The sequence below is a fragment of the Castor canadensis genome, chromosome 10 (genome assembly GCF_047511655.1).
Source record: "Castor canadensis chromosome 10, mCasCan1.hap1v2, whole genome shotgun sequence".
Classification (NCBI taxonomy): domain Eukaryota; kingdom Metazoa; phylum Chordata; class Mammalia; order Rodentia; family Castoridae; genus Castor; species Castor canadensis.
In genome coordinates, this window is record NC_133395.1 from 79,945,868 (window position 1) to 79,960,238 (window position 14,371).

Below are 14,371 nucleotides of genomic sequence, written 5' to 3' on the forward strand. Positions count from 1 at the left end.
TAGCTGCACGCGCCCGGCACACTGTGGCGCCGCCCGCCCCTCGCGAAGGTCGCCAGACACGCCCCGCGGAGACCCCGTGTCACCTGGCGGGGGACTAACACGAGGCCCCACCTCAGGCCCACTGCATCCCTCGCCACCGACCAACCCCGCCCGGGCCTGACGCCTGCTAGTTTCCAACCTCCGGGGGCGTCCCCTGGCCAGGTGAGCCTCGCCAGGTTCGTGGGCGGAGCGGGCAGCATTTAAGGTGGATGCCGCCTCCCTGGGACAGCGGTTGGTGATCGCCCGCGGAGGTGCGCGCAGGGCTCTGCCGCCGTCCGCGTCTGTACTGCCACCGCGGCCTCAGCATCGCCCCACCAGACCGGACCGGACCCCGGCCCTGCGCATCACTACCCGTGCACCACTGTCACACCGGACCGGTCCCGGGCCCTGTTGTACCTTCTCGGTCACCACTATCCCCCGACCGAACCTCTCCTTGCGCACCACCGACCAGCCGCCAACCAGCATCTCGTGCCCTGCCGCTCGCCCTCGGCGCCATCAGCTACAGCATGAGCAAGGTGCGTGCAGCCTCCGAGCCTGGTGGGAACCCGAGCAGACTGGAGGGAAGTGCAGGAAAGGAGAGAAGAAAGGCCCGGCTCCGGACAAGGGCCGCCAAGCATCCTTGTGCTCTCAGGGCTGGCACGGTATAGAAGCCAGTCCAGATGTGCGAGGAGTGATCCCAGGGGTGTTAGGCCAGTTCCACAGCACCTGCTCTGCGGGCTTTATTCAGGGCTGGAACTGAGCTGAGGTTTGGATGGATATGTATGTGATTGTCTGAAAACCTTGCTTGGGACTGAGCGTCCTAAGCTTAGTGGGCATCCTCTCCCCCAAGAAACAGGAGGCACCGCTGGTGTGACAAGGTCCTAGGGAAACCCTGCAGGTAACGTCCCACTTGCCTCACCCCTAGAGAGGGTCTACCTGAAGAGATGGTGGCACATCTCTGCCAACCCAGCCTTCCGACTCCACAGAAGAGGAAGGAAAGGACCTTGAGAGGTGGAGGAGCGAGACTCCGCACTGTCCTGCTCCTCCACATCCTCTAAGGGTGGGGATGAAAAGGCGAGGGGGCTCTTCCTTTTGTATGGGTCCCCATCCACAGGGAGGCACGCAGCACTTCTACAGAAAAGCCATCGGGGGCCAATATTGTATCCCTGGTTCTCTTTCAGAAAACACTAGAAATTTATTCTGTGGAGCTTGATGGAACTAAAGACATCAACCAGGGGGATGACAAGGAGAAAGGCAAGGGCCTGAAGAACAACGACCTGGAACTCAAAAAGAATCATCAGAAAGAGGAACTTAAGAAAGAACTTGATCTGGTCAGTACCCTTAAGGCAAAGGGATCCTGTTCACTTTCCTCTGAGAACTTGCCCCTATAACCTCCTTCTCACAGAAGGAGAAAAATCAGTCTCAAGGATTTGGAACCACTTGAAGATTTGTTTCCTTGGTTTAAAAAAAAAAACTGGTAAAATAGTATCCAATCCTGGGTCTGTCCTTGTGGGATTCCTGTGTTCTGATTGGAGTCAGTCCCAAGCAGAACAAGAAGGGAAAGTGTCTGATTCCAAACCCCATGGCATAGCCCAGACCTCTCTCCTTTTCACCACTTTAATGAGATGTCAGTGACCACTTGCTACTTTTGTTTTGTTTTGTTTTGTTTGGATTAGCAAAACTGTTTGAGCTGGAACCTCCAAGGAAGAAAACCAAAGCTGCTAGACCTTGCTAGGTTTCCTGTATGTGTGCCTCTAAGAAAGAATAGTTCCAGTGATATGAATATTGGACCTGAGTTCCATAACTAGGCTTAATCTGAGTCTCACTTCCCCACTAACTAGACTGTAACTGAAAGCAAAGCCCTAGCTTCACTGAAAACTCCATTTTCTTTGTGTAAAATAGGAAATAAATAATTTGCAGGGTTTGCAAAGAGGAAAATGAGTATTTTATAACTCAAATTCCTTATGGAAAGCACAATATTATTATAAAGGAAAAACTTTGGAGTTATTAAATCTGGCTGCCTTAATAAAGAGCTTCCCTGGCTCTGAAATGTAGATGCTTTCATTTCAGAAATTCTAAAGAAGGAAACCTACAAGGAACTTGAGATTCTACTAGGTTGTCCCTACAGTCCCTTATATATTCTAAAACCCTAGGATTGTTGGATGGTTGCTGGGCTGATGCAGCCAGCTCAGTCAGCTAGGTAGCTGATTTGTTCAATATCCAGGAACTTGGCACTGAGTGCCTGGTGAGAAATCAGCAAATGCTACAAATCATAACTGTTTATCTTTCCTAGAGAGCTTGTAAAACATTTAGCAACACAATTCTGTGCATCCATGCACGTATATCCTAATAGACATTTAAAATCACAGCTCTGAAGGTGAACTGACCTGAATTCAAATCCCAGTGTGACTAATGTTCATTTTCCTATTTTTGCATCTGGAGACTGAGGCAGAAGGGTAGCAAGTTATAGGTCAGCCTGGTCTACATAGAAAGTTCAAGGCTAGCCTGGGAAATGTAGTGAGACTATCTAAAAGAAAAAGGAGGAAAAGGAAAAAAAAGGGAGGAAGGAAGGATAGAAGGAAAGAGGGAAAGAAGGAAGGAAGGAAAAAGAAAAAGGTTCCTATCTTTTAGGGTTGTTACAAAGTTTAAGTGAGATAGGACAGGTCAGAGAACAATGCTTTATAATAAATGATCGATTATTTCCTGTGTATCGCTAGCATTTAAGATTGAAGACGCGTTCTTCCTTGAAATTGCTACTTATATGAATATATATAACCTGCCAGGTGCCAGTGGCTCACGCCTGTAATCCTAGCTACTCAGGAGTGAAGGATCAGAAGGATCATGGTTCAAAGAAAGCCTGGGCAAATAGTTTGCAAGGCCTTATCTCAATAAAACCAATCACAAAAATGGGCTGGTGGAGTGGCTCAAGGTGTAGGCCCTGAGTTCAAACCCCAGTACCGCAAATGTGTATGTGTCTGTGTGTATGTGTGTGTGTCTCCATTCTCTTATATGCCTATTGATTATTATGAGAATTTCTCTTGTTTGAGTACTTTGTGAAGAATGTATAATACTGTATAGAAAAATCATTTTCATACTATTAGCCACAGTGTTTCCCTGCTTCCCTGTTGAGAAAGAAACATTTTGCCTTCCCTCCTCTTTCTCAGGCTTCCCACAAGAATCCTGTAATTTGTGGCATGATACTTCAATGCTTTTGCATCCTGATCTCTCTGACCACTTAGAGCCTTGAGATAACTAAACAATTCCTGCCCTGGGCTGCCCTGTGCTAGTCTAGTGATGGCCATTAGTGGGTACCCCACACACCTACTTCCTTACCCTATAATACCCCCATGTCCTCATCCCCAGTGAACTTTGGTTTTGCTCCTGACCTTCAGTCAGTCCCAGCCTCCAGATCTGAATGAAGTATCCAGCTAGCTAGTACCTGGCAGACGAGGATGCCAGGGTTTGCTCATGCTGGAGATCAGATGGAGGTGTTCACAAAAATTAAGGACAGCTACTAGGTGACACCAGGGTCCTTCACCCCTTCTTATCCCACTCTCAGCTTTCAGGGCTGGGCAAAGGTTGGTGGTTGAGTCTTTTGGAATGACCTGATTCACTCTATTATTTTTCCCTTCATGGACTACAGGATGACCACAAGCTGAACAATAAAGAGTTGGAGCAGAAATATGGCACGGACATCACCAGGGTAAGTCACTGGGGCCATACAAAAGGGAAAGCCATGTATTCAGCATATGTGGGCGAGCAGAGGCACCTTCAAAATGGGAGATCTAGGGCCACACCTGTGAGACTGTGAGCCTGAGAGGTGAGATGGGCCCTTGGCTTGCTGGAGCTGCTGTATCTGAACCAAGGCCTTGGAGAAGCTCCTTCACTGAGGTGGATGCCTGGGAGTAGACAGCTCTTTTGCCTTTAACTGCAGGGGAGCTGTGGTATCCCAGAAAAGTAGAGCTGCTTCTTCACAGTCATGGCCAAAGGTGCTTTTGATGCCACTTTGCATCAGAGACTGGAGAGGCCAGTGTTAGATAACTTATAATATTTAATACATTGCAAACACTATGTAAGTAGTTGTTGTACTTCATTGTTTAGAGAATGCAGATAAGAAAAAAAGTCTGTACATGTTCAATGCAGATGCTATCATCTTGCACTCAACTACATTTTCAGTCCAAGGTTGGTGGAGCCCTGGATGTGGAAGGATGACTGCACTATTAGAAATGTCTCTGGAACATTTCTAATAATGTTCAGCCATCATTAAGAGAGTCTGGGGTTTTTGGGAAAGGAGCTGCTGCAAGTGGAGGATGATGGTGTCAAGTTAGTGACTGGGAATCCAGTTATTCAACAAATACTTAAGTCACTACTACAGAAAAAGAATTAGACCTGAGAGCAGCCTCAAAGTGAACAAGATAAAGTCCTTTCCTTTAAGTAGCTTACAACATAATTTTGGAGAAAAGAGAGGTACAAGACAGTGTTTGTGAGAGTTAGTTTGTACCCGGCATGGCAGTATACACCTGCAGTCCCTGTACTCAGCAGGCTGGGTCAGGAGAATTGAGAGTTTGAGGCCAGCCTGTGTTACATAGTAAGATTCTGTCTCTCAAAAACAGAGAAAGAGGTGGGGGGTAGTGATGAGGCAGTGGTGGGGGTGTGGGGGGGAACTATAAACATGCAGGATTTCAAAATGGGGGTGTCTCTGTGTGCCCATCGATGTCACATGCCAGAGAAGGGACTGCTCATGTGGGCCTCAGATCTCAGGTGAGATTATGATAGAATTTAAGGGCTAGTGGTAGAACACCTGCCTAGCAAGTGCAAGGCCCTGAGTTCAACCACCCAGTACAGCCAAAAAAAAACACAAAACCTTAGAACTTAGGGTGGATACGTAGGAAAGTACCAGAGGAAGGATGAAAAAACTAGCCCATGGGGTTAGTAGGTTAGCCCACAGAATTCTAGAGCAGACAATGTTTTCTGGATAGTTGCTACATTGTCCTTAACCCTAGTGACAGCTTCTTCATTTCAAATCCTCCTTGCTAAATTGCTCCCATCTCTAGACAAATCTCTTGAGAGATGTGTACTCTAAGCAGAGCACAGTGCAGCGGCACTGGAGCTGGTCAGCCGGCTGAGTCCTGGTGCCACTGTTTACCAGATGAACTTGGGCAGGTTACATAAACTCTGTGTGCCTCAAATTCTACATCCATGAATAAGGACAATGATAGAATCTTCCTCAGAAGGTTGTTTCCAGGTTGATATTAAGCATTAAATGTTTTTTCATAAAAGGTGGGAGGCAGTGATGGAGAGGTTGACCAGTGGACATTGTGTAAGGTGTTCTGGTGTGCTAGTGCACAGTCGGGTAGCTGTAGACAACGCTAATATACCATGTATTTCAAAAGAGCTGGAAGGAAGAATTTTGAAAGTTTTTGCCATAAAGAAATGACAAATGTTTGAGAAGACAGTTACACATTACCTGATTTAAACATTATGCAAGGTGTATGTATCAAACATCACATGATACCCTGATAATAAAATTTGTTTTAAATAACCCTTTTTAAGCAGGGCACTGGTGGCTCATGCCTGTAATCCTAACTTGTAAGGAGGCAGAGATTAGGAGGATTGTGGTTCAAAGTCAACCCTGGGCAAATAGTTCCAGAGAACCTATCTCAAAAAAAAAAACCATCACACACACACAAAAAAAGTCTGGAGGTATGGCTCAAGTGGTAAAAACACCTGCCTAGCAAGCATGAGGCCCTGAGTTCAAACCCCAGTGATGTAAAAAAGAATCTTGTTAAATAATCCTTTTTAAAAAGGTGGGGAAGGATGAGGCATCATCCACTTTCCCCAGGACCTTCTAGGGCATGTCAGCTCTACAACTTGCAGAAACATGAAGCCTGGCCTTGGAGGGAGAAACATCTAATTCCCATTCATTCCTGTTTTCCTCATCTTTTTCAGGGCCTTTCTAGTGTCAGAGCTGCAGAGCTCCTGGCTCGGGATGGGCCCAATGCCCTCAGCCCTCCCAAACAGACTCCAGAGATTATCAAGTTCCTCAGGCAGATGGTCGGAGGCTTCTCCATCCTCCTGTGGATAGGTGCCATCTTGTGCTGGATTGCTTATGGGATTCAGCACATCAGTGGCACCGCGTCCCTAGACAACGTAAGCCATCTTCCTGGTTTTGCTCAGTCACAGAGGAGGTATGGAGTCCTAAGCCATCAGTAGGCACAGTGCTCAGCTGCAGGCAGAAGTTTACCACTGATCAATCAGTCAGTAATAGGTCAGAAAATGTAAAACAAATGATATTTGACTTTACAATATGTCAGAGGCAGGATGAGTATGAATCTTAAAATAGAGACAAGATATCTTGTGTCCCTGGGTGGGGGATGGGGGGACAGGGATCTATATTCCTTTGAAGTACTTTGGGGCTCTCTCCTCAGAGCTAATCTCCCTTTACCATGGAGGGCAACTCTGTCTCTTGGAACTGAATGTCAAACCCACAAAATGAATTAGCCTTGCTAAGGGAGAGAAGGCAGATGCCAAAGGCCCTGTGTTGTATGAGGCCACTGATATAAAATGTCCAGACGGGCACATCCCTGGTGACAGGGACACATCATTGGTGCCAGGGGCTGGAGTCAGGAGCAAGAGTAATTGTTGAGGAGCATGATGGACCAGAAGCATTCTGGATTTCAAATTTTTTTGGTGGAGGAGTTGGAATATTTACATAAATAACAAGATACCTTGGGTATAGTACCAAATGTAACCACAAAATGTGCTTATGTTTCATATATACCTTACTCACATTGTCTGAAGGTAAATTTTTGCAGTGTTTTTAGTGTGGTTGTGTTTTGGCTGTGACCCATCATAGGATTTCAGGTGTGGGATTTTCCACTTTGGCATCACTTTGGTACTCAAAAAACTTCAGTTTTAGGAGCAGTTCAATTTTTGGAGTTTGGGATTAGGAATTGTTCAAACTGTACCTGATTCTCTGACTGCTAACTCTCCTCCTCACCCAGGTGTACTTGGGTGTCATACTTGTCTTGGTTGTTATTTTAACGGGGATCTTTGCTTATTACCAAGAGGCCAAAAGCACCAACATCATGGCCAGCTTCAGTAAGATGATCCCCCAGGTGAGTAGAGTCACCCCCTTTGGCCCCTGTGTGACATCCAGGTGAGGAAGCAGCCTTGGTCCCACCTTTTGCCCTCTGGGACCTCTTGGGTGAATTACCTCATCTGTTTGAACCCCAGTTCCTCTCAAAGTTTTGAGATGAGGTGAGATATAAGAAAATTCTTGGTCAAGGAAAAGCAGGACACAATGATAGCCACTGTACATGTCTTTGAATAGTCATTTGGACAGTCATCTGAATGATTCCAGAATATTCCTTCATCAGCAGTAAGGGAGATCCACCCATACTTCTCTATCTGTGACTGCTTTTACTTTGAGTGCATGTTTTCCCAAAATGCTCTCTGGGTGACCCATTTTTCCTTCTTCTCCCAGGTACCCCTGTTAGGTGTCCACAGCAGGGAAACCACCCTGGCTCTGGCCCAGGTTGCTGGCAGCCATAGGGGAAGATTCTGGGTGGAAATGATGCCTCCTTATGCACTAAGAAGTAGGAGAACCCCCTCATTAAAGTCCCCCATCTCAGCAAGATTGTTGAACCCTTAGCCAATTCTCAGCATTCCTTCTGGACACCTCTTCAGGAGGAATTGACTCCCTTTCTGTAAGGCCCAGGGCTCTCCCCTGGTTTTATTGGCCTGACAGCAGCCTTTTCTGGTTTCAATAGCAGAGTTCAAGAAAAAAATAGTTCTTAGGGTCTTCAGGCCCCAAGTGAAATGGTCTTCAGTTTCATCTGTGCTATGCCATTGGGTTCCCATGTCCCCCACTGTGGGATTCAGTGAGGTGCAGGCAGAGGAAGAGGGAGCATCATCACAGAGGTGTCTGTCACGGTTTTCTTCTGCAGCAAGCTCTTGTCATACGTGATTCAGAAAAGAAGGTAATCCCTGCAGAGCAACTAGTGGTGGGGGACATCGTGGAGATTAAAGGAGGAGACCAGATCCCTGCAGACATCAGGCTACTGTCCTCCCAGGGGTGTAAGGTAAGCATCAGGGGCACTTACCCTGAGGATCCTGCTCAGAGCTAGCAGTCATTCTGTTCTTTCTCCGTCTTGATAGAAAAAGCAGAGAACAGGTGCTTTATTTTTGAACCATGTTCAAAATTTCTTCCAGGTAGATAACTCTTCTCTTACGGGGGAATCTGAGCCCCAGTCTCGCTCCACTGAATTCACCCATGAAAACCCTCTGGAAACAAAGAACATCGGCTTCTATTCTACAACCTGCTTGGAAGGTAAGCTCAGCTGGCGTTCAGGGCCACACACCCCATGTGTATCACCTCTCACTTTGGGGCCTGATGTTTTTGTCTCTCCCACTCCTTGTTTCAAAACTTTTCCCAGAGTAAACACAGAATTGAGGGGCCCAGGGGACTAATGTTGGCCTCTGTAATAGCTTGTGCTTTTACGTAAATCATAGAAAGTGCTGTGATCCAGAGCCCTGGAGTAAAATGTCTACTTCCCCTGTAGGCACGGCAACTGGCATAGTCATCAACACTGGTGACCGCACCATCATTGGTCGCATAGCCTCCTTGGCTTCAGGCGTTGGAAATGAGAAGACACCCATTGCCACTGAGATCGAGCACTTTGTTCACATTGTGGCAGGAGTGGCTGTCTCCATTGGCATCGTTTTCTTCATCATCGCAGTGTCCATGAAGTACTATGTCCTGGATGCCATCATCTTCCTCATTGGCATCATTGTGGCCAATGTGCCAGAGGGCCTCCTGGCCACTGTCACTGTGAGTCCATGCTGTTAGGTAGCCCACATCCTCACACTATTAGCACGTACCACTGTTGCTGGGGAGGATCCCACACGCAGGCCATGAGCTCCCCCATCTGCAAAAACATGCGTCCTCCCCACAAGGAACCACCATGGAACATTCTGAGTAGACTGTCCACAAAAGGAATTGTACTACTTTAAATATTTGAATGCATTACCCTTGAACACTTTACATTTTCAGCTCTGTCTGCAATTTACATAGATTACTTCATTCCCTTAAGATTTAGAGAAGACAGCTTTGAACCACTATTTATAGATTTTTCTAGAAGCCTGATACTTCCCCACCTTTGTTTCAAACAACTTTCTTGACAGTTTCTACAACTTAGAAACTGAAGCTCACTGATCACTTCACTTCTCTGCCTTCTCTCAGGCTGAAAAAAAAATCCTAATATTTTTCTGTAAAGGAATACAGCCCTCTCCTTCCCCACCCTCATACTTAGCCCTGGCTCTCCCTTTATTAAGGCCCACCTAACTCAGTACTCAGTCAAAAGCCCCTCCTCCTCAGCCTCTGCTCTGGAGGTTCATGGGGTAGGGAGGATTCATAACCAATTATGTAATTATATGACCAGTGGCCTAGTGTTGTCCTGGACAAGAACAAGAGATTTTTTTTTTTTTTTGAGCTCCAGATCTCTTTTGACTCCAGGAAATAGTACTTTGAAGAATTTGGCACCAAAAGAACCCTTCTTAAGATCTAGAGATTTCAAAGAATCTTTGAAATATGGAACTCTTAAAATGAAACACATGGGGCTGAGTGGGTAGTTCAGTTGTAGGGCCCTTGAAGGCCACGTGCCAAGCTCTGAGTTCTATCCCCAGCACCACAAAAAAAAGAAAAAAGGAAAGGAAGGGGAGAGGGAGGGGGAGGGGAAGGGGAAGGGAAAGAGGAAGGGGAGGGAGGGAGGAAGGGGAAGGGGAAGGGAGGGAGGAAGGAAGAGAGGAAGGGAAGGAAGAAGGAAGGCCACAGCTTTGGAAGGAAGGGAAAGAGGGAGAGAGGAAGGGAGGGTTAAAAAAAAAAAAAAACCCAAACACTTGTTGATTCCCCAAAGCAACATGTGAGGGCTCCGAAACAACTTTTTCTCACCTTTCTGCAGAGCTGGGTATTAAACCCAGGGGCCTGGCACGTGCTGGGCAAGCATTCTACCACCAAGTTACACCCCAGCCTTCCAATGCCCCTTTCAAATTACACAGGAGCACCAACCACAGCCTGGCTTGTCTTTGTTACCCATAAGCCACTCCTGAGTATTTATTTTCTTCAAGGAATGAAAGGACAAGAAAAGTGCCTCATATTCAATTTTTTAAAAAGATTGTGGCTTGGGCGTTTGGCAGCTTTAAGTCACCTGGCCAGCCTTGCTGCAGCACCAACTACATCTCTTACCAAAACTATGACAGTTCTCTCTGAAAAATCAATCCCGACTTACCTCAGCAATTTCTATCCTATCAAAGCTGAGTTCAAAACCATTGACCCAGAGCTTCCTTCTCTCTCCTATTAGGTAACCCTGTCATTGACTGCAAAACGGATGGCCAAGAAGAACTGCCTGGTGAAGAACCTAGAGGCAGTGGAGACCCTTGGCTCCACCTCCATCATCTGCTCAGACAAGACTGGGACCCTGACCCAGAACAGGATGACTGTGGCCCATTTGTGGTTTGACCATCAGATCTTTGTGGCTGACACAAGTGAAAACCAGTCAAGTGAGTTTGTGGAGCATCCATTTTGACTGGAGGCTGGGGACTGAGCAGAGGGCCTGGCTGAGCATGGCAGTGCCATACTTAGTGTTGTGTGACTCAGACATGGCAGGCCCAGCATCCACAGCAGCCACTCTTCCTTCTTTGTGTTCCAGACCAAGCATTTGACCAAAGCTCTGGAACCTGGGCCTCCTTATCCAAGATAGTAACATTGTGCAACAGAGCTGAGTTCAGGCCAGGACAGGAGAATGTCCCCATCATGAAGGTAAAGCTACCGTGGCACTTGGTCTTAAGTGACAGGTGATGTGAGGTCACCCTCCCTGTTCCGCTTGGGTGCTTGATTTAATCCCTTCAGCTGTGTAAAAACTGCACTGGTGAGAGCAAGTCTGGCTCACTGGACATAGAGTTTTCTTCACCCCTGTTAGCACTGAGAAATCATAAAGCTGTTTCAGAATCACAAAAAGGTCTCAGAATATTGATTTAGGTACTTTTCAAAAGTCTGTCTCTTTCTGAGAAATGAATGTGCCTTTAATTTACTTTCCTAACTTCTTTACCAGCTAAGTGGATATAACCAGTTTCTTTATTACATAAATGCCATTCACTGAAGTTTAAGATATAATTAGATGGAAACAAAGGGACTGACCCTAGCACAGAATCCTGTTGACTAGAATATGGTGCAGATGGAGCTCCAAGAGGCCCTAGATATCGGAATATAAAATAAATTGTCTCTCCTCCTCATCCTGTTCCTCCTTTTCTACTTATCCTCCTCTTTCTTCCTATTCTTCTTCTCTTCCTTCTTCCTCTCTATCTATTTCCCTGCTCCCTCCCCTTCTCTCTCTTCTTCCCCATCTCATTGAGTCACTGAATCCATTCTCTTGGATTTTCCACTTTTCAATTGTTTTCTTCACTAAGTCGTCTTCTTTCTTGTGGCTTTTTTTGTGTCTTTGCTCTTCTTTTTCTGTCAGACAGCCTACCAATGCTCTTTTTGACTGATCACTTCTCTGTCAGTCTCTCGGATCTTTATAACCAGTTCTGATTTCTCACCCAGACTCCAACCTGGACCTCCAGCAAAGATGCATGTGTCTACTTGGAATTCCTGCCATGTTCTCCTCTCAAAAGGTTATGCTTGTCACTTTCTACCTATGCCCACCCTGGCTTCCAATCATTTCTTGTCCCACATTTTCTATTTTTTTAGGACATAACCATTCTGGTCTTCAGGTCACAGCTTTTGGACATGACTTCATCCTTTCCTTCTACCTAGTGACCACCAAGTCCTGTTATTCTTACTTCAAAATAGACATAATTTTACATTTCTATTACCACCAGAATCTTGCTTCTAAATAGCTAAACCAGTCTCTTCATTGGCCTCCCTAATTCTCCCTAATTCTGCTTGATCCCACCACCACCACCATTTTTCACAGCCCACTAATTTTCCTTAATTATTGATTGTATTTTCGCCTAACCTAATCAAAAACTTTCTGTAATTCTGTATTTTCTGCTTCTAGAATTTAGAACTCAGCCTGCCTTTCAGGGACCTTCAAGCCTTTCCACAACCCCCACATCCACCTGTACTTCCAGCTCTCAACAGTGGTCCCTAAAAAAACCACCTTCACTCGTGGCATTCTGGTTTCTAGGAGGATTTCTTCTGCTCTTGTCTCCAGGTGCCCCACCACACCCCCCATCTAGTGCATAGCTCAGGAAACCTCCAGTCCTCAGAGTTCCCACTTGTATTACCTTCCCTAGTGCCAGTAGGTGGCACCACTGGTTTACATTCTTACCATGCTCCTGGCTCAGTCACTGATGGCCACTTAAGAGCTTTGTCTTTTCAACTAGGTGGTAAGCTAAGTAAGAAGACGAGTTAGTTTGGTGTTAAAGGCATGGATCCGTTAAAAATAATCACAAAAGAACCAGATTATATGTTATAAATATTTATCTGTTTTGATTCTCAGAAAGTCGTGGTTGGAGATGCCTCAGAGACTGCTCTTTTGAAATTCTCAGAGGTCATTTTGGGTGATGTTATGGAAATTAGAAAAAGAAACCCCAAAGTAGCTGAAATCCCTTTTAACTCTACCAACAAATTTCAGGTGAGTTCTTCCTCACTACTGTCACTAGCATAACATTCCTATCTCACTATCCATTGCTTAATGCATATTTTGGATGATACCTGGGTTAAAAATAATTCTAAGGGGATACAAGACCTGGACGTCTGGTCAATCCAGGTCAAAGTTGCTATGTTGGTCTCCTTACTTTCCCTGAAGAAAAGTAGAAAAGAAAAGAAAAGAGTTTGTCAGGGCTTACTGAACAATCCATCAATCCATGTATATTATACACACACACACACACACCCCACCAGATAACTTTTGCAAAAGTGAGGAACGACAGCCACATCACAAAAAAATAAACAAGATGTAGGGGAATGGGAAAAACTAGCATTGGTTGTTCAATAAATACAGTTAGCCCTTTGTACCCCCAAGCTTCACTCTGTAGATTTAACCAACCGTGGATCAAAAATATTTGAGAACAAAATAATTGTGTCTATACAGACTTTTTTCTTGTCATTCTTCTCTAAACAACACAATACCACTTAACAACTATTTACTTAGCACTGACATTGTATTAGTACTATAAGTCATCTACAGTGATTTAAGGATTACAGAAGGGTATATGTAAGTTTTATGCAAATACTACATCAATTAATGTAAGGGGCTTGAGAATCTGAAAATTTTGATATCCTTGGGATCCTGGAGCCAAAGATGTTGAAGATCAACTGTATATATCAGCATTTTACCTATATTATCTAATTTAGTCTTTACAACAAACCTATGAGGTAGGACTAAGGAATCCCAATTTAAGGAGAAGAAAAGTGTTGATGGAACAATAGTCACACAGCATCTAAGAGGCACAACCAGTTTTCCCAAGTCAGACCTCCAAGTCCATGCATTTTCTACTGTGCAGAAAAAATACATAGAATGAGTAACAATTCTAAAATAACAGTACTAGTAGCATCCTGCATAATTTCCATATGTATTAGATCATTCATTCTAGCAATGATTCTATGAGGTAGATAGAGGATTAGGAAATTGAAGAGCATAACATTAATACACACACACATACCTTGTGAGGGCCAGCGACAAGATTCAAATGGAGCCAGGTGGTTGATATTGGCAAAGGTTATGCTAGATGACCAACCACACAGGAGCAAAACTCAGAATGTTGACAAGCTGCTATCTACCATAGCAAATGCATTGCTTGCCATGCAAGAAATGAAAGAAAGCATAAGGCCTTGTGTACAAGTTGGAGGAGAAAGTAGGCTACGTGTAACTGGGACCAGAAAGCAGGGAGAGAGTTTGAGTGAGCTCCCACTTAGGAGGTAAAAATCCTCTTTGGATACCTTAGGGCCATTTTGTTTCTACGCATGAGTGACACTGTACCCTAAACACAGCTGTAGGCATCATGGCCTTGGAGGTCCCTGTGTATCGTTCCATGGATGGAAAGAAACTGGAAAGTCCATGACCTGTTGGTCTTAGAATAACCATGTCCCAGAGTGGTCCATGAAATACTGTATGGCAAATTAGAAAATTAGAACAATGTTATATAAAGCTTTATATAAAGATGAAGGTGTTGAATTTAAAAGATTAGCCTTTTATATCCTCCATGATTCAAGAACTAACGAGCCTGGGCTTAAATCCCAGTCCAACACTTGCTCAAGTGTATGACCTTGAGCATGTCATTGAACTTCTATGGGCCTCAGTTTCCTCTGTAAAAGGTAATAATAACAATGCTCTTGGCCTTGGGGCTG

At 45.1% G+C, this 14,371-nt stretch overlaps 1 protein-coding gene across 1 annotated transcript in view; it reads left to right on the forward strand.

Moving 5' to 3' along the window:
• The first annotated feature begins 251 nt into the window (after positions 1–251).
• The window catches only part of Atp12a (ATPase H+/K+ transporting non-gastric alpha2 subunit), a 30,067-nt gene continuing 15,947 nt past the window's right edge, over positions 252–14,371 (forward strand). The window contains exons 1-11 of the mRNA XM_074043659.1: positions 252–554; positions 1,200–1,349; positions 3,662–3,721; positions 5,968–6,168; positions 7,023–7,136; positions 7,968–8,102; positions 8,233–8,350; positions 8,583–8,851; positions 10,380–10,578; positions 10,728–10,837; positions 12,522–12,656. Coding sequence (XP_073899760.1) covers positions 546–554; positions 1,200–1,349; positions 3,662–3,721; positions 5,968–6,168; positions 7,023–7,136; positions 7,968–8,102; positions 8,233–8,350; positions 8,583–8,851; positions 10,380–10,578; positions 10,728–10,837; positions 12,522–12,656 — 1,500 coding nt within the window. The 5' untranslated portion in view covers positions 252–545. The remainder of the gene's footprint in view (positions 555–1,199; positions 1,350–3,661; positions 3,722–5,967; positions 6,169–7,022; positions 7,137–7,967; positions 8,103–8,232; positions 8,351–8,582; positions 8,852–10,379; positions 10,579–10,727; positions 10,838–12,521; positions 12,657–14,371) is intronic.